At 37.3% G+C, this 27308-nt stretch overlaps 1 protein-coding gene across 7 annotated transcripts in view; it reads right to left on the reverse strand.

Annotated features, from left to right (window-relative positions):
* MAST4 (microtubule associated serine/threonine kinase family member 4) overlaps positions 1 to 27308 on the reverse strand; it is a 193308-nt gene that overhangs the window by 41780 nt on the left and 124220 nt on the right. For 6 of the 7 annotated variants that reach the window (XM_042875163.1, XM_042875166.1, XM_042875165.1 and 3 more), the window contains 7 exons: positions 18221 to 18290; positions 14645 to 14723; positions 9253 to 9410; positions 7783 to 7858; positions 6130 to 6339; positions 3523 to 3624; positions 154 to 286 (listed from right to left, as the gene is read on the reverse strand). In XM_042875163.1, the coding sequence (XP_042731097.1) occupies positions 154 to 286; positions 3523 to 3624; positions 6130 to 6339; positions 7783 to 7858; positions 9253 to 9410; positions 14645 to 14723; positions 18221 to 18290 (828 nt within the window). Of the gene's footprint in view, positions 1 to 153; positions 287 to 3522; positions 3625 to 6129; positions 6340 to 7782; positions 7859 to 8366; positions 8795 to 9252; positions 9411 to 14644; positions 14724 to 18220; positions 18291 to 27308 lie in introns of those variants that run through there. The other variant, XM_042875168.1, reaches the window with a different exon arrangement.

Below are 27308 nucleotides of genomic sequence, written 5' to 3' on the forward strand. Positions count from 1 at the left end.
CTCGTGACAGAACCTGTGGGTGAAGTGAATGCTTTTTGCTTTGCTCTCATTTATACTTTGATTCCTTGAGGCACACTCAGAGTATCTCAACAATCATATACAATGGGAAGGAAGCATCTGGACGTTTATAGCTGAACCAAGAGATGCACTTACCTTCTAAAGGATCTTTATTTAAGCCCAGCTGACTAATAATGTAGCGGGGAATGTCGGTTTTAATGCCTTGTCCTTCTTTAGCATGGCCTTCAGCTGCTTCCAAAAGATAGTAAAACTCTTCTGGATCAAATTCCTGAAAGAAAAAGAGTAACTATCATTCTCTCTGCAGAAACTGAAGTATTAGAACCTAACAGAATAACTTCTTTAGCTGTATTTATCACAAATATTTCTCTTATTTAAAAAAAAAAAACACCAAACTTTATTACTCTAGTATTAGTAGCCTATCCTTCCATTATCATTCCTAGACAATATAATATTCTGTAAGCCATACAATTTTGCATCCTGTACTTTTATAATAGGAAGTTGCCAGCAGAACTCACCACAGTATTCTGTGAAATGACATAACCAGCAACACATTATTCAGTAACAAGATTTCACATAAGACTTCAACTCCCTGCAGTTGCTTGGATACAAAAATCTGCTACTGAAATCAACCACGTAAATAAATTGCTCTCCACTTCTAAATAAAATTCTGAAGTATTTTACGTAAATATAACTGTACACTGTTTTAAGGAAAATGTAATTGAATAAGTACTTGACTTTAGAATGAAGTCATTGCAAGCTGCTGAAAACAACACTGGAGCTTCACTGATCCAATTATTTCAAAACTAGAAATAAAACACTACCCTTTGGGAGCCAACTATATTACTATATAATTTATTCCACATGTAGAAGGCATGCCTTCCAAGAGTAAGAAAAGAAATCCTTCCCTATCCCATAAGTCCTTTAGAAACATATTTATTTCACTACTTTAACAGAAGGTAAAATTAGGAAATCGTTTAATAGAACAAGAAGGATTACCAATAGGGCATTTTTATTCTTTTTAATAATCTTCTGTTCTCTTTCCAATATATTCTGTCTGTATCTACATATATCAAAATTTCACTCATAGACACTACATTCTTCAAACCATTCATATAATGTATATAATGCACACAAGTATGAGTACATGCATACACACATAAATATTAGAAGAAATTAATTTCCTCATCTTCACTTCAAACTTATGTCCTTCATTCTTCATGTACTGAAGCGACTACAAATGGAGAAAATCTCTCAACATTTGGAAGTAGCTCTTGACACATGAAACTACAAAAAGTCTTTACTCATATGATTAACATGTAAATACAAGCAGGAACACACATACCACCACCATCTGAGCTAAACCCTAGCTAAAAAGCAGGAAGAAAACTGGTTACTTAACTATACAGTACATGAAACTTCTGATGAAAGTGTTGTTTTATTTCCAGTGATTCTATGGAAATTCTTACAGAGGCTGAAATTGTCATATCTAGTATTTATTTCAGACAGACTTTTCAAAATATCAGCCAATATTATTTAAAAGGTTCCAGAGAATAGCTACAGAAAAGCAACAATGTTGTTTTTACATGATTAAATGATTCCAGTGACTTAACTGGTAGGTCTTAACACCTTGTGTAAGAAATGTGGGTCTTGTTACAATCTGCCTGGATTTTTTCAAGCCACTTGCCTCTGAAGAAACCTACTGTAAGAAGAGTTGTTACGTTTCAGCTTAAATCTTCTACAGACTCCAAGTAAGAACACTCCAAAGAAGCTGTGCCAGCTTTCTCTGCCATTGCTGCTCTGAAAATCTACAACAGCTGGAAGCAAGTAAGCACTAAAACTGAGAGCACAATTTCATTTCCTGAGAGAAATGAAAAATACTGTCCGTCCACTCACATCAACAGGCTCAGCAAAGGGAGAAATGCAGGATGTGCAGCAGTTCCAGTTCAACTGTGATAGGCTGGAACAAAATCCCAAAGCCATAAGCTAAGAGAATGTAGATTTGGAACTTGCCAGCTATAAAATTTAGCATTTACAGAGAATGAACCAGGAGCCAAATAGGTCACCAGGAAAGAACCCAAATTAAACGATAAGACTAGGAACAGGAGTGGATGGGAGAAAGAAAATATGTGAGGAGAGGATGAAGTGCTACAAAGAAGCCTAGGTCTGTCAGCCCACAGTATGTATTTAAGAGCAGTTTTGAACATGCAATAAGGAAATCATGGAATGGAGAGAAACAAGGCTTCATATCAGAGATTGTGTAAAGGGCTGGAGAAGGATTATGAGAACTGTGAGAAAGGAGCAAGGAAGATCACTCCAGACATTGCTGAATTAACATTCAGGGGACACAGTGAAGACACAGTGCAAGCCCACATTCAATGTTTACTAACACATCCTCTTCTGTAGATCCTGTCATTATTTTCACATCATTCATCCTGCTTCAGAGCACACACCATATTTAGATTTCTGCTGAACTACAAGTCATGAACAAACTGCAACTGGGAACACTGAGACATGGTGTTTCCAAAACAAAAGGGTCGTCTCTCAAAATGCCCACAGCAAACAGAACAATCTAGGTTATGGATTAACTGTGCCACAGATGAAGAAACACAGCACAGAGCCAAGATCAGGTTGGAAAGACTGAGTAGCTCAGATTCAGTGGTATGCAAACGCAGTTATGACACTTCCAGGCATAACTTGAGTCTAGCAGCAGGTTAGTGGCTCCCACATACACAAAGCCTTGCCAGCCTCAAATAGCTGCTTGCAGTGTCAACACTGCGATCCTGGTATTGGCAAGCACAGCAGCTCAACAAAGTCAGCTCAGGCTCCCTGCCAAGCCTGTTGGATTCAGGCTGGCTCTTACATGGCATTTGGGTGTCTACACCATCCTCTTGAGCACTGTGTTCTGTGAGCATTAATTTCTTCCACTGAACAACTGAAGCACAACCTCCTGCACTTGAGCCTCCCCAGTTCTCACAGCAGGGGCAAGTGAAACAGTAACATGCCTAGGTGGTCTGGCACAAGCTAGCCCAATACGGCAACACACATGCTATGCTCACTAAGGCTACCTGTATCTCCAAATACCCTACTGGAGAATGGACTGCAAGCTGCATACAGCCCTGGCAACTGTTCAGTGCAACAAAATTATAAAACTTACAAGAAGAACAATGGGAAAATCACCAACCAATTATGATTCCGGAAACATCTTCCCAAGAGAGTAACAACGTTGAACAAAGCAACAGAAAAAACAAACTCATTTTAAACTGGAGCTTCCTAAATTTATGAAAGGGATTTAATAATGAAGTATTTGCAATAGCAGGGAGCCAAACACAACTGCAGGAGCTCTCCACTAGTATCTTGCTTCTGAAATAGAAGTAAAAAAGATCCCACCAACAATAAAGCCTTGCCGAGTTGTTTGACAGTACTGTGAAGGAAACTGAATACTAATCTGGGAAACTTCCCATCATAGCAATTAACAAAAATCTAGATATAGTAGCATCACCTTACCAGGCATTCCAGTAAACGAGCAGGGCGAGCAATAACTATGAGGATTTTTCTGACTAGTTGCTTAATATATGCCAGTTCTTCACTCTCTGATCGCTCCTGAGCCTAGAACATGGACACAAAGGAAAAACAGAACAAACTGCATTCAATGCACAACTCCTGCATGCTTATTTCAAACATACTTGCAGGTTTTGAAATGTGAACTTGAGACAACAGTACATCATTTTCAAGACAATTATAGAAATATCAAGAATATCAACATTATAAAATATCATGCTGAACTAATACATTTGTACAATTCTAATACTGTAACAACTAAGTTAAACTGTCCACAACGGACGACTTCTGCTTTTGTAATTGTTTAAAAAAATCACATAATATTACCATTGTCAGTTTCGCAAAAAGGACTATGATTCAGTACAACATACATATGCAGTTTGTCTCCCTGTTTACTAACAGCTTTAGGAAAAGATGAAAAATGAAATATTCATGAACATAAGCAACATTCATGTCAAATTGGTCATAATTTCCTACGTTCACAATTCCTAGCCAAATAACAATGTACTACATCTACAGAGTCAATACTAATTTGTGCAGAGAGAGGCCACATACAGTTGAGAAATCAACTTCTATGAAGGTAATGAAGAACAGTGTAAATTGTTACAAAAGAATACAGAGAAAATTCTGGAAGGTTTAAAAATATTTGCATAATGGGCTAAACTACATTTTCAATTTCTTTTAAATTTTCTCCTTTAAGAACAAAAGGTGCAAAGAAGGATGCCAATGAATGCAAAGAGGCCATATGGTCCTCCTCCTCACCAAAACATACTGTTAGCCCTCCAAACACACAAAGTATCTCTTTGTTTTGAATATTCCGAACTGAAGGTTTTCCTCATCTTTTGTTTGTACAAAATCATTAAGAGAACTGAAACAAAAACAAGAAACTAGCATTTTAAGAGAGATTAATATGGACAACTAAGTACTTTTCGTATAAAATAGATCATTAATTTTATTTTTGTAGTTAAAAATCCTGCAACAATATGATGCTACATGCTGCTCTCAACACTGTAATTTAAAAATACATTAAGTAGCTGAAAAATAAATAAATCTGTGAGATTTAAAAAAGGTAACTTAAAAAAAAAAAAAAGCATGAACATCATCTAGCATTCTGTAATGGGTTTCAGAAGTACCTTAACCAGACATACGCATTTGTATTCTGCACACTACCAACCAAGCCCAAAGAGAACTCTTGTAAACAAAATGCCTGCCTGTTTTGATCACCAGCAGAATTAAAAGCAACTTTGTATAGTTTTGTGAACACTCAGTTGTATACCTGAACAAAAGATTGAATATATATTATGTTGAAGTAGGATGAAGCAGGAAAGGACACTGATAACACCCAACCTCAACCTTAGATTTACAAAGGTGTGAGATGAATCAAGCTACTCAAGCACTGAAATAGCCTTCCTCTATTATACACAGTAATCATAAGGTGCCAAGTAGCAGTAGGAGAGGCAGCCTTCTACTGAGCATCACAGCTAGTAACTGACAACAAATGTGACGCATGAATCCGAATCATAAGTGTCCGCAGCTAAGCTGAGGAAAGGAGCAGGCTTTCCTACTGCTGAATTACATTGCTGGGAGGTTTTTATTTTCTCTGTTTAAAGGACAGGACTTCAATAATCCATACATATTTTAGCGATGCCTTAACTTTTACACTGCTTTATGACAAGAAGTTCAGAATACAGTAGCAGAAATTAACTGAAAGTAAATCTATTGAATAGAAGTAAACAAAAAATCAGCACAGGAAAAAACAAAAACAGCAACAAAAACGATCAAAATCTTTAGAGATTGCTCCTTCATTTAAAAGAAAACAGAAGAAATTGTTTGAATTAACAAGGCAGAATACTTGAACATATCACTGGGAAAATTTCAAGTCTATCAAATCTGCTAGTCTATCACATTAACTTTGGTTCCCAGTATACTATCAAGTCCCACATTTACAGTTATACCATTTAGTATTTCATTTGTTTTAAAAATGATGTATATATAAACTGTATTGACTTACAGTGTCACGCTATAAATAAGTTTCATTCTTTTGTTAATTAATTTACCAGACTATTCTATGGAAGTTTCAATGCTTTGAAAACTGAATTTCTGCTAATAAACACTTTAATTATGAAGGAGGGAAATATTTAAATAATTAATAATAACCTCCAAGTAATGGAAACATAAGGGCTGTTGCCTCCTCTGTCAACACAGCAGGCAATTAGTAAGGTTGATAAAGTGGAAAGAGTGGAAATGGTATACATTTCCTCATTTATCCACAGCAAATAGAATAGCAAGCTTCCTCACTTAGGGCTTATGCACTTGCTTCTGTAAGCAATTTATAATTAACACTGCAAGACAAAATGCTGTTGTTTCTGAATCTTTACAACCTACTTACCACAGACTACATTAGAAATGTCTTTTGGCCCTTGTAGTGGTCATCATGTAGACTAAAACTGCCATGAACATCTCTTTGACAAATTATTTGAGTGCAACAGTCATAACTATTTCAAACTGCAAACATATTTAAACCATTTTACTACCAATCGTAACAGCTCATACCTCCTGTAGCAATTTATCTAATTTCTGCTGTAATTCAAGGAAGTATCGAGACGTGATGAGGCCCTGGTGGGATTTATCCAAACAATCTCGAGCCAGTTCTGTGATCTGATGGTGGGTAAAACTGAGTACACCATCTGCCAGCGGAAGGACGTTTTCTGGAGAATGATTTGTTATAACGTCCTGAAGCCTCTCTTCCATCTGGGCTGTGGCCTATATACAAATGTACACACAATATATTACATCAGCTTCACAACTTCAACAATTACTCCTGGTTTTACAACATTTCTGCAGTACCTAAGAAGTTGCCTATGTTTATTACACAAAACGACTCAAGAAAAAAGCAAGGAAATAGACAAGAGTGACAGACTACATACCCCCCAATTACCAGTACAGAGAAATGAAAGTCTTAGTATTCCATTATATAGACCCCAGTTTTGTCTGCCCCCAGCAATAAACAGTGATCTTATGATGCTCACTCACCAACATAATTAAAATACACTCATGACTGTAAAACTAAGTTCAAGGCAAAATAAAAGCAAGGAGAACTTATGGAGGTCTTCATATGTTTTGCTAAAACTGCAAATGCTACACACCAGATTATCTTCCTTCCTTTTGTACAGGTTACACCACAAACACACTTTAACAGAGTGGGTTTGAAAGTCACTTTAACTGACTAAAAAAACCCAAAGGCTCATAGTTACTGGAAGACGTTTGCTGCACGCATGATATGCCTGCTTTATAGAATCAACTGTCTTGTTTCACACTTATAGCAGATTATAAAAATATACTGGCGATAACTACAGTATTGTCCTTACTAAAAATAATCTCACTCCTTTTAATTCATAACTGATCCACTGAAATGAGAGGCTCATTTCAAACCGGTGTCTGCTGCTCAAGCTCTCTACAAATATCTTCATAATTTTCTACAAATAAAAACATAAATATTACATACATTTAATAAAAATAAATTTATAAATATAAAGAAATATGAAGATTTCCTATAGTTACTACTTTTAGGCGCTATGGGGAACTGCATCAGTTTCACTTGTATTTTATTTTCCAGAAATCATATAAATTCTAGGATCAACTAACAGTACAGTGCTCCTAGCAACATGTGGCACAGAGGAACTCATTTTTGTCTCAGATTTCTGGACAAGCCAGAAACATTTCCTGAGTTGCTTTCTCAGAACCAAACTCATGACAACTTCATGCTGGTCTTTACCACTGAAAAAAAGCATATAAGACAACTGTCCAGGAAAAGAGAGAAATATGGAACAGCAGTTAGCAGGTTTATCAACAGATTCTGCAGAAGACTGAGCAACCAAAATTGTTTTTGTTTACTAAATCAATATAAGCTAACTCCAAGTATATACCACCCATTGAAAGTGGATGCTATTGTTTCTTTCCAATCAGCAGAATATATTACCAGCATGATTAATTTCAAAACCAGTTCAGCAGCTCGTCAAATGAATGTCCAGTTCTCAGCAGGGATTTTCTTTATTGTGATCTTATCTTTGTAATAAGAACTTGGTGATGCTTTGTGAAAGCCATTACAGGCTTGGATCATTAGTTTCCATAACAAAAACATAATTTACTTAAAACCTATGTTGCCTATTGATTTAGATACTGTGTATCTTAAATATAATTTATTACCTTTGGGAACCTTTCTTTGTAGACATGGTTCATCATAATGATCTCATTGTCACAGCAGGCAGGAGAACGTCCAGGACTGCAAACAAAGCAAATTATTTCTTTATACTTGTCTCAGCGCTAGCTATAATTAGCAGTTATTTTTTTGAACAGCTCATTTGCACCAAGAAGTCAACAAACACTTTACTAAACAGGTATAATCTCTAATCAGTGGCATGCTTTGCTCTTTTCTGTTATTTCTGACCAGGCCTTAAAAATTACATCGTATGTTTGACATCTGACTGCCAAACATGCTATTTTCTTAGTTTTTAACTGCAGTTCAGCATGTCTTGCAACACGACATTACGTTTTTTTTTTCAGAAGGATGAGACATCCACTTAACAGATGATTATATGTATGACTACATCTGCCCTTCTGAAGGTTATATACAACCAAAATAGCAAAACCTGACCAAGAACTCCACTAGCTGCAAGTGAAGACATTCAGCAGTCCGTGAGGAGTTCATATACATACACATTTACCCACATGTAAATACGTATTTTTAAACTGATCATGAAAAAGGTCGAAACTATTATTTCCAATCTAACCGGCAGGTAAAAGCTGTCACTTCTGCAAGTAATGCTGTAACATGCACAAGTTCCATGCCACAAACACCGTGCCTGGAAAAAAAAATAAAAGCGTGAAACTTGCAGGAAAACTATCTATAAAACGTACCCATGGCCTTGGCTAACCTAGCAAACTTCCTTTTCACTATCATAAACCTCATTTTTTAAAATGTCCGTCTGACTTTGAAGACACCAGTGCACCCAAATATGGTGTAAAAGATGTAAAATAAATCCCAAGAAGGCAATGTCCTCCTCTAGGAGTGTCTTCATCTTAACATGTACATAGAAGTTTCTTGAAATGCATTTCTTATATAAGCAAAAGAAATGGCTTTCAGCTCTCTAGAAGAGCAAAAAAGAACCATAAAAAATATGATCCTCAATGAAATACACCTCACACAAATGTCACTGCAAAGGAAATTCTAAAGGTCAATTCTGGGAAACAAGAAACTGAAGTTTATTTTTATTAAAGAAAACTAATGAATTAATGAATGGTTCCACCCCAACTTCTTGCCCATTTATTCTTCACCACAGTTCTTTTCAGGCACTTCTAGAATATAAATGCATTTCAAATTACTTAAAAAAAAAAAAAAAAAGACAATATTATTTACACAATTTGAACTCTAGAAGTCTCTAGATCAGTAAGGCATAGCTCATTAGAAGGGGTTAAGTTGCCACATTTATGCCTTATCTTACACTGCTGAACATAGGAACAAAAACTTAAAAAGGGTTAGTAACAGTTCAAGCACAGATTCTTACCTCTTGTATTCATCAATTAGGAAAATAATGAATGCTCCCAATACACAAAACCACAATGTTCTAGAGTACGTCAATTAAAACTCAACCCCTTTCACCTGATGGACAAACCCACCTGAGACTTCTGGAGCGAGGGCGCATTGCTGTGGTCCTGCATCTGTTATCACTTGCAATGCTTTCAGTGGTACAGAAATGTTTAGATAAAAAATGTAGTTCATCAGGTGTTGGTTGGTAAGGTAACTGGTGTAGTTTCTCTTGTGATGAACAAGATGACTGGAAAAGAAAAGCAAAACGCAAACATCTATCAGTGAAGAAGCATTTTCAACATCATATTCTCTGCTTGTGAATGAAGTTGTTTGATATAAAAATTACATTTATGTTTCCTATGCTTAACTACTAAACTAAAGAAGAACAAAAATAATTAGTCTCAATTTACAGAGCTAAACAAAGTTTAAATACAAAAACTACTGTCTCAGAAGAATGAATCATCGCATTTTGGAAGTTCATATTTTGTCTTTCTAAGGCACAGACATCTGGTGTCAGTAATACACAACAGTATGTAGAGAATATTTTAAATGGAGTCTGCTGAAAGTTAATTACTTGAGTAAGGCAAAACAAGTATGTTAGCTGTAGAGTACAACTTATTGCCAATACAAATTTCAATTCTGTACATGTAAATTATTTCATTATGGACAATCAAGATTATCAAAGTTTGGAGAAAAACAGTCTAAATTCTTGCTGAAAAAATTAATGTGCCATAATCCGGACTGATTTCTGTAGATGCTCTACTGTTTCTGGTACCGAACATGGTTTCTAACATGGACCAGTTCATGGATATCTGCACATCATCATAGAATTGTCTGAGTAGGAAGAGACCCTTAAAGTCATCTAGTTAAACTCCCCTGCAATGAACAGAGAAACCTACAACTACATCAGGTTGCTCAGAGTCCCATCCAGTCTGATCTCGAATGGCTTCAGGGACAGGGCATCCACCACCTTTCTGAGCAACCAGTTCCAGTGCCTCACCGCTATAAAAAACTTACTGCTTATATCCAGATTAAATCTCCCCCGCCCCCCCCCCCCCTTTTTTTTTTTTTTAACTATTTCCACTTGTCCCACCACTACAGACCCCACTGAAGAGTCCATCCCCTTATTTCTTATCGCTCCCCTTTAGATACTGAAAGGCTGCTATCAGATCTCCCCAGAGCCTTCTCTTCTCCAGGCTGAACAGTCCCTTATCTCTTAGACTGTCCTCACAGGGGAGGCATTCTATCTCTTGGATCATTTTGTGGCCCTCTTCTGAACACAATCCAACAGGTCCACGTCTCTCCTGGACGCAGGACAACAGATGAGGTCTGCAAGAGCAGAAGGACAGGATCAGCTCCCTCAACCTGCTGGCCATGCCCGTTTTGATGCAGGCCAGGATCTGGTTGGCTTTTGGAGCTGTGAGAGCACATTGCTGGTTCACATCCAGCTCACTATCCACCAATATCCCCAAGTCCTTCTTGGCAGGGCTGTGCTCCACCCTTTCATCCTCCAGCTTGTATTGATAGTGAGGGCTGCCATGATCCAGGTGCAAAACTTGGCACTTGGCCTTAATGAACCCCATGATGTTCACCTGGGCCCACATGACAGGCTTAACCAGTCTAGGTCTCTCTGGATGTCATCCTTTCCCTCATGTGTGCTGCACCACTCAGTATGATGTCATCCACAAACCTGCCAAGGGTGCATTCTATATCCCTGCTGATGTGACTGTGACACTAGAAAGCTGTCTGTTATCATGTAGACATTACTTTTATTTTAACTGTGGAGGGGATAAATTCCAAAAACTTCAATTTCTTTCTGTAACTTGTCAGTCCCCGGATGGCTTTTTCAGCATAAGATTCTTCTCTACGCCCATCTTCTCATGCAAACTATTGTTCTTATCTTTCTTCACGTATAAGACACCGGGACTCTTCCCTGGTTGCTTTTTTACTGAAGGCCTACACAGGGGCCTTTGCATTTGTAGCAAAGGGCATCTTTGCTCTCCCATTCAAAGTGAAAGAAGTCAATAAACTTCCATACTGTACTGACATTTCCATGCATTACTAACGTCAGCAGGTAATATCCAGGCTGTTAATCAAAGGAACAAGACAGTCTTTATAATTACCTGGTAATCTGAACGGTGAAAGCTGAACAAATCCTAATTCTAAGAACTAAAGAAAAGCTTATTTATCGCACTAGATCACATGAAGTCATCTCTTGAAAGAAAAAAGAAAAAAAAAAAACTGATGGGAAAAGTTCTCTCTCATAAAACTAGTGTATATAGGAAAGCTTCATCACATGAGAACAAATTAAAGATAGCAAGACCCCATTATCTTGCTTTGTTGCAGGCTAAAAAGAGTGTAAACCAAGAATTTACCACAGTTTACTTGATAGGGAGTAACCTGTCGAGCCACAGTAACTCAATTATGAACTTCAGCAGTAGCACATTTCTATGCATAATTCAGTACACAGTACAGACTACTCTCTTTCATATCTCACACTGTAGCAGCTAGCTGCAATTAACCATGATTAATTCTAGAGCCACCTCATTAACTTAAAAGAACAATGACGTTTCCCAATACAGACTGTCACATATACCTATTTCTAAAAAAATAAATATCCTTTGCATTTCAGGGGATTCTAGGCACATCAAAAAAGCAATAATCTACTTCATGTTTTTCCACATATAAGATGACAGGCCTTTTCTTAAGGACTTCCAGCTACACCAGAACCATGCATCAGAGTGCATTTTCTTGGAGGTCTGAATTCTGACCTCTGCACAGATCAGAGTTCTCATAGCAGAATTCTACAAAGAAAAAAAAATAGCCATTCTGGCATTCTAGAATAGTTCATTCAATCAAAAATTACATAGGATTTAACATATTTATTATGAGTGCATCACTACAAGGTAGACGGTTCTTCAAATACAGAAATAAAGATCTGTAGCCAGTATCAGCTAATGTAACTGCAAAGATTTCCTTCCCAACCTTCATATCTATCTTCCCATCCAAATAGTTTACAAAGAATAGGTACTGGAAAAAAAAAAAAAAAAAAAAGTAACCAATTCTTTTTCACATTTTTTACTTCCTATGGGCCTCTTCTCCTAAAAGATACACAATCATCTTAACAGCATGATTTAACTGGAAAGATCAGATTAAACGTTGTTTCTTAGAATACAACACACCAGTAGTTTATTTTCAATTCAACAATGCTAGCAGGAGACATTTTCATTTGCTTTCTGCATTGCTTTTGGATCTGCAGCACGAAACCCCTGAAATTCCATTACACTGTTAATTCCACATCCAATACAACAAACAAACAAAAAACAAAACAAAACAAAACCACACCACCAGATCACAAAAATGGGGCAACAGGAGGTGGGGTGCAGCATACTCATGGTAGGGTTACTATCAGCTCTTCTGACCCTGCTTTGACTTTCAGTCAAAGTGAAAAGATCCAAGTTGTGCTCTACTGTGTTATGCAAAAGCTACTTCTGGTTTCCAGTTAATAAATCTCTGGATTAATTAAGGTGTATCTTATTCGTCCTGCATTGAAAACTCAGCACTCTGTATGTATACTTAAGACTACCACTTATGATCTGTCACTGTCTTTATGAATCTGGAAAAATACAGAGAGGAAGGCTGCACAGTGCTAGCCACTTCAGATTCTGAAAGCATAGGTGACATTACTTAGATGAAGAGTTTTCATTTTTCAAATGAAGTACATCAGCCAGTGTGCAAAAAACATGAAAAACTCTTCCAGTAAGTAGCAAAGAAATGGTGACTACATCTAAAATTAAAATTTGAAGTTGCCTCAATACTTTTGCAGAGTTCATCAACAGGCGAGGACTCTTGAAAGAAAAAACAAAAAAAAAAACTCCACGAAGGAAAAGAAACATGGGGCATCAACTCTACACTGTCGCTTTCTTCAACAAAATTTAATCTTCCTAGAAAACAGATTCACAAGTTAGAATGTCTGTTCAATGATATAAATCTATTTTAGTATTTATAAGATGTGGTTGTGTCAAAGAATATCAAGGCAGAACTCAAAAATAGTATCACAAAAGTTGAGATACATTAACTACGCAAATGACAGTGCTGCTTTTTTCCAGAATAAATGCAAATGTGATGTAAAAACTGTTTTGTGTTCCAGCACATCCATAAACTTAAAATGGAGTAACGAAAGAAACAAAACACTGTAAACTACAATTCTAAAATGGAAGCTATCAAAGAAAAAAGCTATGCCTGTGGATGGAAAATTAGAACTGTGTTTTAAAACATTCCTGATACAGCTTTTTATTTCTTCTCTAGCACGTCTCTCACTTCTAACAACGATGAGGTTACTAAAGCAACTTATTATCTGACAAGCTCCTTTACATCAATATATTTCAAGTGAATAGCACAGCATATCTGTGCTGGTGTCAAGACGAGGTGCATGACTGTGCACCATGGAAAGTGGTCAGAGACGATGTGAAACAAAGCATTTACTTGGCAGAGACTTGATCTAGGTCAGAGGTCGAAAATGAGTGCTGCTGAGAAGCAGTTCAAAATATACAAAGGCTGCTCCAAAAGTAATGCCTCATATCTTATTATGTTAGCCCACAACATTGGAGACGTCTAATTATAGTGATATGGCAGTAGAGATAGCATCTTCCCACCAATGCTCCACTTTATTTCATTGCTGTGTGACAAACAGCAGTGGAGACACAGTTTGACAGAACAGCATCTGAGATGGAAGAATGCATTAAACAAGGATGTGTCACTGTATGAGAAAATAATTGCACCCACTGTCATTCACTGACTTGCTGAATATTTATGGAGACCAACCAGTGGATGTAACCACTGTGAGGCAGTGGGTGGTACACTTCAGCAAAGGTGACAGTGATAGTGGATGACTTCTACTGGTGTCTATTCTTACAAGGGACATGCAGGATCTTGTTCATTTCTGGTGAAAATGCACAGCTCATGGTGCTGATTGTATTGAAAAATGTTTTGTAGATGAGAATTTGCTCTGATAGTCTTATAATGCTCTTTGTATCTGTTGTAGTTTCTATGAAAATAAATACGGAAGCATTACTTTCAGAGTGCCCTGTGTACATAAAATCCTCCCAACATTTTTTTTTAAGTTAGTAAGGAATAGAATTGATCCCACTTTCCAAGAGCTTTTATGGATGAAGATAAAGAGTTGACCATGGTGCAAAATGGTCAACTTTAATCAGTGCTCAGGATGTGAAATTCCACTACTTCACAATAGAAGTAAAATATACCCAGGAGAAGAGGTTACTTAAATTCTAAAATAAACATTAAAAAAAAAAACCAAAAACAGACACCGCGTGTCCAGTAAAAAACAGACAACAACAAACAGGAAAAGAAATGACACATGAAGTCTTACACTGCCTTTTCCTAAAACAAATAACCACTACTTAATTTAAGAATATAGGGCATGTAATGAAAATCTATCTGCATAGCAAAGTGGATACTCACAGAAACAGTTGAGCTGGGTGTATTTGTACCATAGCCAGAAGAAGGGAGGGAAGCCAAAGACCAGCGACGACCATCAGTCCTGTTGTGAAAACTGAGTTTAGTCAAATGAACACTGCAGCATGTAGAAACATCTATGAAGTGTTATCGTGAAAAACTGCATTCCAAAAGCATGTTGCAGACAAGTTTTTTAATAGAAAGTAAACATTCACAAGGGACCACAATAAACAAGCTTTCAGCAAAGATGATTGAGGTTTATGGACTTCCTAAAGCTTTTTTCTAGACCAAATTTATGAGATTAAACAATTAGAAAGTGAATGAATAGATCCACAGAAATGATCCCTCACTAATGTGCATAAAAACTGAACATGGAGTCTTCATAACTTTCAGGTTCATCAAATGAAAATGAATGAGAAGCAAATTAAAAACCTGTGAACAAATGCAAGTCATGATGCTCTGAACCAGAAAATAACCAGAAGACTGCTTTAAGTGTAAGGGTAACAGTTTCTTACATGACATCAGTGGAGGACAACAGTAAACTAACAAGCTAATCTAAAATAACTAGGAAATAATGATTTGGTAAACACTTAAATTTGTGCAAAGTTGTAGATCAGTAAAAAGAAATGCCTCAGAAAAAATCATGCTTAATCAGATTAAATAAAAATTGCATCTAGTGTCAATTCTACTCTTCACAGCTTCAGATGAGCTACACATAGAAAAGATGGAGCTTAAACAATCAAAGAGACAAACCAAAAAGCAACGACGAAGTCGATGTTTTGATTTCTAAGGAGGTATCATTTACCTGTCATTTCGGTGCCCATGACTGGAGTACAATTGTTATCAAATACGTTAAAATAAAAAAAAAAAAGGAAAATAATACATACATAAACAAGAAAATAAAATTATTTTTATTAATACACAAGATGATGGCAGAGTTGAGAGAAAAATCAAAGTTCTGTTTTACAGCCAGCACAAAGATCACCTTTCAAGTCCAATCTGCACAAAAAATACAACTACATAAAGGAGAACTTAAGTCACAGCAAATCTGGCGCCCTGAATCTCTTGGGGGAACTTTCCTATCCTTTGAGGTAATCTTTTCCCTTTCCATTCTAGCAGTTTGTTTCCTACTCCCATTTATTTACAAGCTATAACAGAGTACATGTAAATACGTCAAGAACTGCATCTGAAATGCTGTCTATTACAAATTAGAACATATCTTAATGCTATTAATTATGAAAAGAGAACATGTAGTAGAAGGACAAGAGTGAGTTTTGGACAAATACTTAGCACAGAATCATATAATCACTAAGGTTGTTGGAAAAGACCTCAAAGATGATATAGTCCAACTGTTTTGCTTTTATTTCGTTAATTCCTCACTCCTTCCCGAAAAGAAATCACCAATATCCAGCCCACTCTACAAAAAGAGCTTTCTCTTCATTTTGGCTCAGCTGCACAACTTAGGTATGCTCACAGTTGAAAGAGAAACAAAAGGTGATTTAAATTGGCTTAGACCTATATATTCCACAGCAGTGAGATAGAAAATACAGTCAATGAATTATCTATACTGAACAGGATTCCTGCATCATACAGCAATTCCCACTCATAAAAGCCTTTGAAGAGGGGCAAGGTTATCACAGAAAACATCCCAGAAGCAGAGGAGAGAAAATAGGAAGCATCCAATCAGGAAGAAAGGAGAAAAGCTTAGTAAGTACCTACAGCATTTTCCCTGGACCCTGACATACTGTTTGTCACTGGACCACAGTACAGATCTACCTCTCCAGAACCTCTAGAAAGCAGTATCTGCCAGCTACCCACGGGATCACAGACACTGGACTTTTACGTAGTGGCAGACTGGAGAAGCACAGTCTATTCCTTTTGTGTCACAGCATCAAATCTGGGCAGAGGAAGTTGACACTTGTGCTTGCTGCAGACGGGCCTGAGACACACAGGTTATGTGGAAATAACCATAATACATACACCAACTTGATAAACTTTTTTATCTACACTTTCAAATGTAGTGTTAACAAACATTTGTGCTATGAACACTGAAGAAAGTTAGTTTTCATGGAAAGTGCTAAAAAGAAGTTTCTTTGAATCCCAGCATAAGGGTTAAATATTTTAAAATAACAGAAAGTTCTTGTGTTAATCACATAAGAGAAAGACTTAAAACTCATCATTTGGAAATTAACGGACTTTCAATGCTCTAAGAATGGTTAAAATCAGCTGAAATACTGATAAGACAAATTCATTTTTCTCCTTGAATTTTAAGGTTCAGAGGAACAGGATGATTTGAATTTTTTTTTATTATGGGTGGGAAAGGAAAAGTACTTCCTGCCTGCTGTTTTTCTAAATAATGTTGTCTTTCACATCTGCTTTTTCCATTATAAGCTATTTAAGGATTTAACTAATCTTCCTGAAAATACGTTCACAAACAAAAAATCTATGAAGATGTATCTTTCCTTTTACAATAAAGATATTATCAAGAGGAAATAAATTCCAAAGAAATATTTTTTAAGGTGTTGATTTAAAAAATGGCATCATGCAGTATCAGAAAGACTGGTAGAATCTACTACTGTTTCAGATATGAATAAAAAGAATAAGTGTGTGAAGCTTTCTCCCCTATGCAGCATATAAGTAGAGATCACACACTTCTTCGTGTGCATTTTTATGAGCTGTTGTGTGAGCAACTTCAATGAATGCCTAAAAGAAAGGAAGTAAAGTTATAGCAGTGTTATCTTACTGCGAATACAACAGTTATATACCTGACATTAATGACAAAGAATGCCACTGCACTCCTATTTCATTTTTTTGTGTCTATATTCTTGGGTCAACATACAAACTTTACGTACTCTCCCAGGCTTAGAGTTAATGAATATATTATTTAAGGTAAGTTGACAAGGTATTAAGTGATATGGAACCACAATGGCACAAATAGGCAGTCTCCCATGACACACAATCAATTTAGTTTATGGTTCATTTAATAGTAATTTACCTCATAGACTACTTCAAATTCACTTTATATGATCAAAAATTCTAACATTAATTAACCCTCAGAATGCCCCTATGACAGAACTGTCTGTCTCAGTTGTCCAGATAGTGAAAAAGATCAAGGTCAGATGTAATATCTGGTGACAATCCAGCTGTTACCTGCAAAGCGCAGCTCTATATACAGGCACTTCTACTCCATCTTCTCTATGACAGGATTCTTGCATGCTATGCACTTCTTACATTGTTAAAAATGAGTTTAAAAAAATAGATATATGCTACAACTTCTCCAAATTCCAATAGATGAGGAGATAACATCTGCATTTCCATATAGCCCGAATAAGATTCATTTAAAAGTCATTAACAAAACATCTTTTTTTGAATTAAAAAAGGTATAAAGGCACTGTATCAATCATCCAACCAAGTTTTGCTGCAACTGAGGTTTAAAGGAGTTTGTATAACAGAGACAGATATAATTCTTTGTGATAGATTTGACAGATATAACAGCGTATTTGCAATCACCATTTGATATCTGAGTCCAACAACATTTCCTTTCTGCAGAACGCACACAGCATGCTACAGACAAACGCTTACCTTCTTGCAAAAGAGAAGTGGGCTGAGGCACTGGGAGAGAAATTCCTAGGACTGTCTTGAGGACTGTTTCCTGTTGGAAGGGCAAATGAAGAAATAAATACTAGGGAATAGTAAACATCAGGAAAATTCAAACATGCTACTTAAATCACTTTTAGTCAAGTTAAAAGCTAATTTTTGAGTTTCTCCTCTTACAGTCTCACAAACTAACGTAGAATCTTAATTCTATTTTTTTACTCCTACTTATATAAACCTATGTATCTCTATTCAATTTTAGAGAGTTTCAAAAAATGCTATTTTAGCTTGAAAAAAGTATTCTCAAACTCAGAAACACAGCATTTCTAATCATACACTTGAAAGAAAGAAAAATCAAGATTAGCATGATTTAGCCCTTAGACAAAGTCTCTATAGCATTTTCAAAGTTTTATTTTGCATTGTTCAGGCTTTTTCCTAGCTCCTATCCCCAAACAAGGAGGGAGAACACATTTAATGATCTTTTCTCCATTATTTGTTAAACCAAAAAATAAAAAGTTGAGCATCCTGTGAGATGGGTGATTCGCACAATCTGAGCATGTTACAATTTAGGGATAGTTATTTCTCCCTATGTGAATACTTAATCTCCTGACCAATGAAAGTGCAGAAAGAAGACAGGCAGTGAGAGGCAGTTGGCTCTTCAACATATATAGCTAGAGTAAACACAGTATAGAGAAAATGTGATAAAAGTGATACCTGAAAAGACCTAAAAAACCCCACTAACCTTCAAGAGTTAAAAATATTTGTTTTAAAGTAGCACCCACATACATCTAAAACCTGTCCTTCCTTAAATAATGAACAGATTGCAAAATCAATACATTAAGATCATGAATTTAATTTTTACATAAATGGGACTACAACATCAAACAAAATATAAAGAAGCTTCTACATGTGGAAAACCTAGTAAATAGTCAGTTCCTGAAATACTTCAAGTGACTTTGATTTCTACTCAAATTTTTGAACAAAAATTGCATTTTTCAGAGTGATATCCTTAAACATTCCATGACAAAGAACCACGAGGTAGTAAACAGAGTCCGTCTCCCTCTTTTATCAGAAGCAGATGAAAGATTCGTTTTCAGCTCTGCTTAAAATCATGCCCTTCCATCTGTTCTTTCCACAGCCCCAAGAGACAAGGATTCCACTTTCGCTGGCCCGTACCCCAGACTGCTTTTTGTCCATTTATTTATCACAGCTGAGCTAGGCCCTTTCAACTTTACCTCCTCCCTCTCAAGACTTTTTCATTACTCTTCAGACACTTCTGAGGGCCTAGATAATTTTGAGGTGGCAAGGATTTTTGTTCCCTTAAGGATGGAAGGGAAGAATGAAGGGAATCTACACATGTGGCACAGATTTTAATCTTTACTTGGGGTCCACCACAATTTATTCTTGTCCTGCATGAACTGCAAACACCAAATTACTGACAATAACAGCTCATTTAATTTAACAGCTAACTGGATTTCTTTTGCTGCTTAATAAAGGTAAGATAGGCTAAAAAATTTAAAACTGTGCAGATAAAATATTGTCACAAACTCCAGCTACTGCACTGGAAATAACTAACTGTAATTGGGAGTTCTGCGTGAGCTTAGACATGAGGGGGGAAAAAAAATACAAAAAAAAGCTACCTTAAACTCTGGCGAAGAAGAATCAAATTAGGTGATGGGACAGAAACAGCTTTTGACAGAAGATTATCTGACAAACCATCAGAGGGAGGGTTTTTTAAATTTGTTTCTGGTGACATCTATTTTTAAGTTTTACAGGGTTATACTTTCTTATCACACATCACCAATTTGCCTAACAGCTAGTTAGGCAAACTAAACATTTACTTTGAGCACAGCATTCACAATAGAGCAAAAAACATTGAAGATGCAGAAATATTATAACTACAATGCAGGGTTCAAGGGGACACATTCTGGTCTCACTACCTCACTAAAAGCAATAAAAGCTCTTCCTCTCAGAGAAAACGCAACATCTATGTCTTATTCTCAAAGAAAAATCTGGATGCAAGCACAATTTCCAAATGCAAATCAGCTTTTAAAACAACAAAATTGGCAAAGCTATATACATAATACTTTGATACTAAACCCTGTGTTTTTATTTAGATGTCTGAGAATCCACACAAGCCTGGAAATAGAATGAAAAATCCGAACCTCAAACAATGGAGGCAACAACTGGTGCTATTAAGGGTGTAAGGTGTGGTGTTCCAGAAAAACAAGAAAGGTTAGAAACAGTCCTATACGTGACCTTCATCCATCATGGCATTCATCCACCCCCAAGTCCATCTGCATGTCAATACCTGGGAGACTTTCAAATAAAAGCCAGTGCCAGTTAATTCTCTGCCCATATGTGCAGTGCTTACTTATTAGTCAAATCCCGTTGTTCTTTGGGATCTGCTGGCTACTGTATGTTTTAGTCCTAGGATATTTCCATGCTGCCGAGTTTATTGTTGATGTTCCCGACAGGATGAAGTAAACTTGACTGGTGTTCAGGCACTAGGTAACTAATTAACTCCAGATCCTCTGGGAGAAGTAACACAATGAATAGGCAATCAGCATATCAAAACAATACTTTTAACTTACGACAATACGTGGGGTGCCTCATTCTGCAATCAGCTATTCTTAAGAACACTATACATAAATTAATTGAATTGTTCAATTGTTTTGTCATTAGTCAATAAGCCCTGTGCCTTTACCACAGAGGGAAGATTATTAAATCTTTTTAAAAGGCATGTTACATTGATGTATTTTTAATAGCAGCCTACTTAGAAAACAAAGACATTCTGATACAAGCACTTTGTTAGTACTGAATGAATAACAGATTAACAATAACTGGAATCATAAATTCCCAACTACTCAAAGACAGTTCAAGTTTGAAGTCTTGGTGTCATTATCTGGTAGTCTTTTGAAATGAATTACAGCACAGCAGCACAATGTAACAAGAGGTCATGCTCCTCTATGTCTGTTTACTTGGTGGTGAATGCACACTGTGAAGTGAACAGTACACAAGAAAACACCAATAGTCACAGATCTGAATTTCACATTCCAAGAAACTGTCAGTCAGCAACATACAGAGCTGGGCAGCAGAATCATTCTGAATATTTCTGCAGGTGTTTCCACTGAGATCTGCACAGAGGAAAGGGTCTTGTGCTATTTCAAAAACAATTAATTATGCCTCATGCCTCAGTTACAGAAAGGAAGGTTAGCAACCTCCTTAAATCCGTTTGCCAAGTCAAACTTCTCTACGCAGACTTTTTGCTGAATTGCCTTGTTGTGGTTTGCAGCTGGTTTGTTTTATCCTGGTTGTCACTGAAGACTCCTGGCTGGCTCAGTAGCATTGACTGCTTCCAGGAGAAACCAGCATTAGGCAGGCACAAAGAAGTAGGAAAGCTGTATCTATTATTTTACTTCCTCCAAGCTGGAATTAACACTGAAACATAGGCCCAGAAAAAAATCTGAAGTTTACGCTGATAAGACAGTACAATTCCTGCTTTCAGTATACTGGGAAACAGTAGAGACAAGAGGAAACCACAAATTACACTTACCGTGTTCTCAAGAAGAACACAGAGTTCTTTTCACAATCAGACCATTACTTACCTACTTAAAATACCAGCAGTGCTATGTCTTAATAGCACTTAACTTGAAATTTAGTTGAATTTACATGTTAACATACCATTCACTATTTCCTTCTAATCTCCAAACAGAGAAGGTGCTCTGGGACTGACAGCTCGCTCCAAAACAAGACTAGATAATATTAAGCTGAGTTTTAGCAGAACAGTTTCTATAGTTCTACATATGATAACAGTCAGAGTAACTGAAACACTGTTTTAATTCCCTTAAAAAAAAAAAAAAGATTAAAAACTTTAGCATTTAGCACTCCTGACTTTCATCACAAAAATAAAGGCTTTGCTCCCTTACATTCATTTACAAACCTAAGTCTTCCCCAAAACACAACCTCTACAGACTGCTATTTAAGCAGAACAGCACAGAAGTTGTGTAAGAGAGATCCTTCTCAGCCTCAAATACATCACAGTAAGGCCAGTACTTGTTATCACCTACTATGGACAGAAAAGACACATACGAAGGTAAACATCTAGGAAAATCCAGACCTTGAAAATCCTAGAAAGAGGACCACATGTACAGGTAAGAATTTGGGCCTTGAAATTTTGCTTTAGGCATAGATTTATTGAATCCCATAGGAAAGGTAGAGATTGTCACTGCCATACTTAGTGGAAGATTCTTCAGGAATCCTTACGTTCTGGGATACACTGTAATACACATCTCTCTTCCCATTCCCTGCAAAACACCTCTGACCAATTTAGATTACAGCACAGGTTCTTCAGTCCTCTATTTGCTAAGCCAATTAAGTAGCAGTCTGTTAGTCTTCCATGAGAAAGTCTCACATTCAGTCATACTAGCTTCTCTTTCTCCACGGTCCCACAACCATGACAACATGAAGCGTTCCAGGTAAAATTTAACCACAACATTGCTCAGTGGCCTGAAACCCTACCTGATTCAACTGAAAATTACTTGCTTTGCATAATCTTCTGAGATTTGATTTTGAAAGATACACTAGTTTCACCCTTGCAAATACCATCTGATTCCACTTCTCTAAATTCCTAAGTAGTAGATATTTCTTTTACTGGTCTTCCAGCACAAAAAGGCTGCATGTTATTATTTCAACCTCTTTACTATAAATCTCAAATAAATTCAGTCACCTCAATAGAGTTTCCCAAACCTCGTCTTGACTGGATGTTTTCTAACTTTACATCAACAAAGTAAGTTTTTTTTCCAATGTCCATTAGAAAAAGATTACCATTTGGCCAAAACCAAAACCTGAGGACTTTACTGGTAACCTTCGCAACTTTTCTGTAAGCCCTGCCAAAAAAGACTTGGGTATTAGTGGATGGTGAGCCGGATGTGTTCCAGCACAGCCCCAAAAGCCAACTTATCCTGGACACAAAAGACGTGCTGTCAGGAGGGAAAGGGAAGTGATTCTGCCCCTCTACTCTGTGCTGGTGAGACCTCACCTGGAGCACCGTGTCCAGTGGAGGACCACAAAAATGATCCAAGGTATGGAATACCTCACTTACAAGGATAAGCTGAGAGAGCTGGGTCTGTTCAGCATGGAGAAGAGAAGGTTCTGGTGCGACCAATTGTGGCCTGTCAGTATACAAAGGGGGCTGTAAGAAGTAAGGGGACAGACTCTCCCGCAAGGCCTGTAGTGATAGACAATGAGAAATAGTTTCAAACTAGAAAAGGTGAGATTCAGAGTGGTTATAAAGAAAATTATTTATTTATTTATTTATTTAACAATATGAGCAGTGAGTGAGGCACTGAAACTAGCTGCCCAGAGAGGTGATGGATGTTCCATCCTTGCAGGCATTCAAGGTAAGGCTGGACCTGACTCTGAGCAACCTGATCTAGTTGTAGATGTCCTTATTCACTGCAGGGGAGTTGGGGACTAGGTGACCATTAAATGAACTTTAAACTTGGTGACCTTGCAAATCATCAGATTCTATGATTCCATGATTTCTCATTTTTGCACAACACTCACCTCCTTTTTTTTAAGCCATTTCCTACTTGCAATTCTTATCCTAGTACTTGTTTTCTTAGTGACACCACATGGAACATTGTATTAAGAAACACAAGATTTACAGCATTACTCCTAACAGTTGATACCCATTTCTGCAGTAGATAAAATTAAACAGCACTACATGTGATTATTAATCATCAGGGGGTTAGCATTACCCACAAGAACAAGCTTCTGTGACTGCTGAGGTGGGGACATCTGAACGCCCTGACTTGCTGTGATGACAATCACTCACTCGAAGGCTGGGTGGTGCGGATGACCTGCCTACACAGCAGCAGGCATTCATCTGGAAAAGTCCATTAGCATCCAGGGCACCAGATGTTGTCCAAGCTGATACTGCAACCCTTTGCCTCTCACAATTCTGAATGCAGTCACATGTAATGTAAAAGCTAACAGGACCTCCAAGCAGGCTTAGAGGCTTTCAACCCAGATATTAAATATGAAGGATATCCAAACAACTAAGATAAGATTATTAGTTTAATGAACAAGATTTGAACCTTAAGAAGTGTCATTAGTGTACATGTTTTCTATTTTACTAAGAAAATTTCACATAATGATAGTTGAAATTACTCTAGAAATCTTACTGTCTTTTCATATATGCAAAAGACTTCAGCAGTAAACCGTTCCCTCTTTGACCAGTGCTATGTATTTACTGCACAATGTATTTACTTTATTGTTAAGGTGTCATCTCACATGTACTCCCCTATCTAGGCTCATGAATCTGAGAAATATTGAGAAGGTAAGACAAGCACTTAAAAATCTTTATGCAACTATTCAGGGTTTACCCAATTCAGCTTGCACATATAAAGATTAATAACAGACTGTTTTGTAGGAACAATCCTCTGTTATCCCCATCTCAAACAATTATAACAGGAGAATGAGAAGAGTGAGAAAAGTGCACTGAGTCTACATGACTTTCTCATATGTAATGAAAATTCGCATAATTCTAAACTTGACCACCTCAAGTCCTCCTCAAAGGGTGTCTTTTTAATTAGAATGGCCTGTACCTTCAGTTTAGTCTGAACTTGTAAGAAAAGGACTGCAAGGAAGAGTGTGGGTATAAAAAGCACTGAAAATATCCTGAAAGATTTACAATTACGCTCAAGAAGCTCTTCTTTAGAATAGAGCAAGACTACATGCAATGCTGGTTTTGGATAGGTCCAACTCAAATCACTGTGATTACGCACCACCAACCCGAGTTCTTTTAAGTCTGAAATAATGACACGTTACTGAAGGAACAACCAGATCTCTAAAATGATTGTTGAGCAGATCACCAAAGATGAAAACACTCCTCAGCAAAGCCAGCAGTACTGGGATGAGTATTAATTCAGTGCACTCTGACTAACAGAGCTCCACCCTCACACTCAGAGTATGCCTTTATATATCTTGCTTCTATTGTTACTAAAGATACACATAACACTCTTCCCTTCAAGATGTGAAGTCTTGTAAACTAGTTATCCCAAAAGAACTTACCTCAAGTATAGAATGCAAGCAGAGATAACTCAATATATGCTTTAATCTTGCCTGTCCTCCCAACAAGAGCAATAAATTGATGTAAAATGGATCTTTGTGGAGCAAGGCATGAACATACTGAATTTGGGTACTTATAAAGCATGGAATTTCCAACCAACATAAACAATTTTAAGAAGGATAGAGTACAGTACTGCAGACATCTCAAGATAATTAATAGAAATAATTAACAGAATTAATTAATAGAAACTGGACATAATAGAGTCTGACAGACAACTTTGATTCCCTTCAATTTCATTAGTCTGCAATAAAGAACAAGTACATGCCATAATGACCGAGATGCAACAAGCCTGAAGTCAAAAACCTGGTCAAATTAAACAACAGTATTTAGTACAATATTTCCTGTTTTCTGTGAGGTTAACAGTCATTTCTCCATAGAGATGCCTGGAGTACTCTGACAGTACTCTAGCAAGAAAAGCATTCACAGTATGAAACCGAAGCCAGAATGGTGCTAAGACCTGAGGCCTTTCAATACATAAAGGGGCTGAGGATTCGACATCTGAGCACAGTACTTCAAAGGAGCTCTCACTAGCACACAGTACAGGGGGCAGGATCAGCACCATAACATGCAGACCAGCATCTGGTTGGCATTCTGGGCTGTGAGGGCACACTGCTGGCTCACACACAGATTGCCACACACCAGCTCTCCCAAGCCTGTCTTGGCAGAGCTGTGCTTAGTCCCTTTGTCCCCAGCTTGCATTGTAGTAGGAGCAGCTGTGATTCAGGTGCAAAGCCTTACATCATTCAGATCAATATTGTACATCATCTCCTGTACAGCTAATACCCTCCAGTTACCGGATAGCCTTTTCTATGGTGCTTCCATTTCCCTGGGAAACACATCAGATCTTCTTTCAAGGGATACCTTTCTCTCACAGATGACAAGAGTTGCCTCCACAGGGTGAAGGCTTGTGTCCCTCTTCCCACTGCTTTGTTAACATCCCCTTTACCGAAAAAGGAATCTCAGCTGTTTGGCTTTGCTGCCCAGTAAGCCCAGGGTCCTGGCCCCATTATCCCTGTACTGGAGCATTCATGTGGATGATAGCTGAAATCTTTTTGTGTATCTTGCAGTTCACTCATAATTAGTGGTCAGAAAGTTATTGCCTCCTTTATGAGTTCTGACTCTTCCTCCTCTCATCATCATAATGGCCCTGTTTCATCCTCATCTTATTCTATCCTTATTTTAGTAGGCATTTCTGTTCTTACAAAACAAGTTGACTTTTGCAGACACTTTTTTTTTGTCTTGTTTATAGACAAGACGAAGATTGGCACAGATTGGTTATCTGACTAAACTGCAAGGCCTGGTGTAGTGGCTGGAGCAAATGTAGTGCCAGTTACGCTGCCACCAGACCCACAGACTTCTTTCCCTTTAGGGTGCCAAATAAAAAAGTGTTGAGCAGTAGGCCAGGCCACAGAACATTGTAGTGATTTGAGTCTCTCTAAGATTGTCAAGGCAGCAGCACACCTTTTCCGAATATTTTCCCAGCTTCTCAGGATTCTGCAGTTGTTTAGGGGTGAAGTTCCAAAACACTAATGGTGTCCACTGTTCTAGGTGCCTGACCATCCCATCCCATGCTCCCAACCATTCATCCAGCCTCAGGACAGACCACTGGGAGAAATTCCTAAACATCTTCTTAACCTTAAACAAAATCTGAAACACTATCAGTATGCGTAGAAATTTTAACATGCTGGTTTGAGCATTCCCACTTGTCTCCCCCACAGCCTGACTCCCCCAAGTGACAAAGTAAAGAGTGAAATTAAAAGTTTCCAATATATGCCTCCTAAAACATAAAGATGACTGCAACATTAAATAGAAATACCAGGTTAGTTTCCAAAACAGTGTTATACCAAATAGATGAATGATAATCTCAATCCAGCTCCCAGAAATGGTAAATAATGCAGCAGGATTCTATATCACAAGTAAGTATTTAATATGGTTCTGTGC

Source organism: Lagopus leucura, unplaced genomic scaffold (genome assembly GCF_019238085.1).
Source record: "Lagopus leucura isolate 7727_CA_CO unplaced genomic scaffold, USGS_WTPT01 Super-Scaffold_100014, whole genome shotgun sequence".
Classification (NCBI taxonomy): Eukaryota; Metazoa; Chordata; class Aves; order Galliformes; family Phasianidae; genus Lagopus; species Lagopus leucura.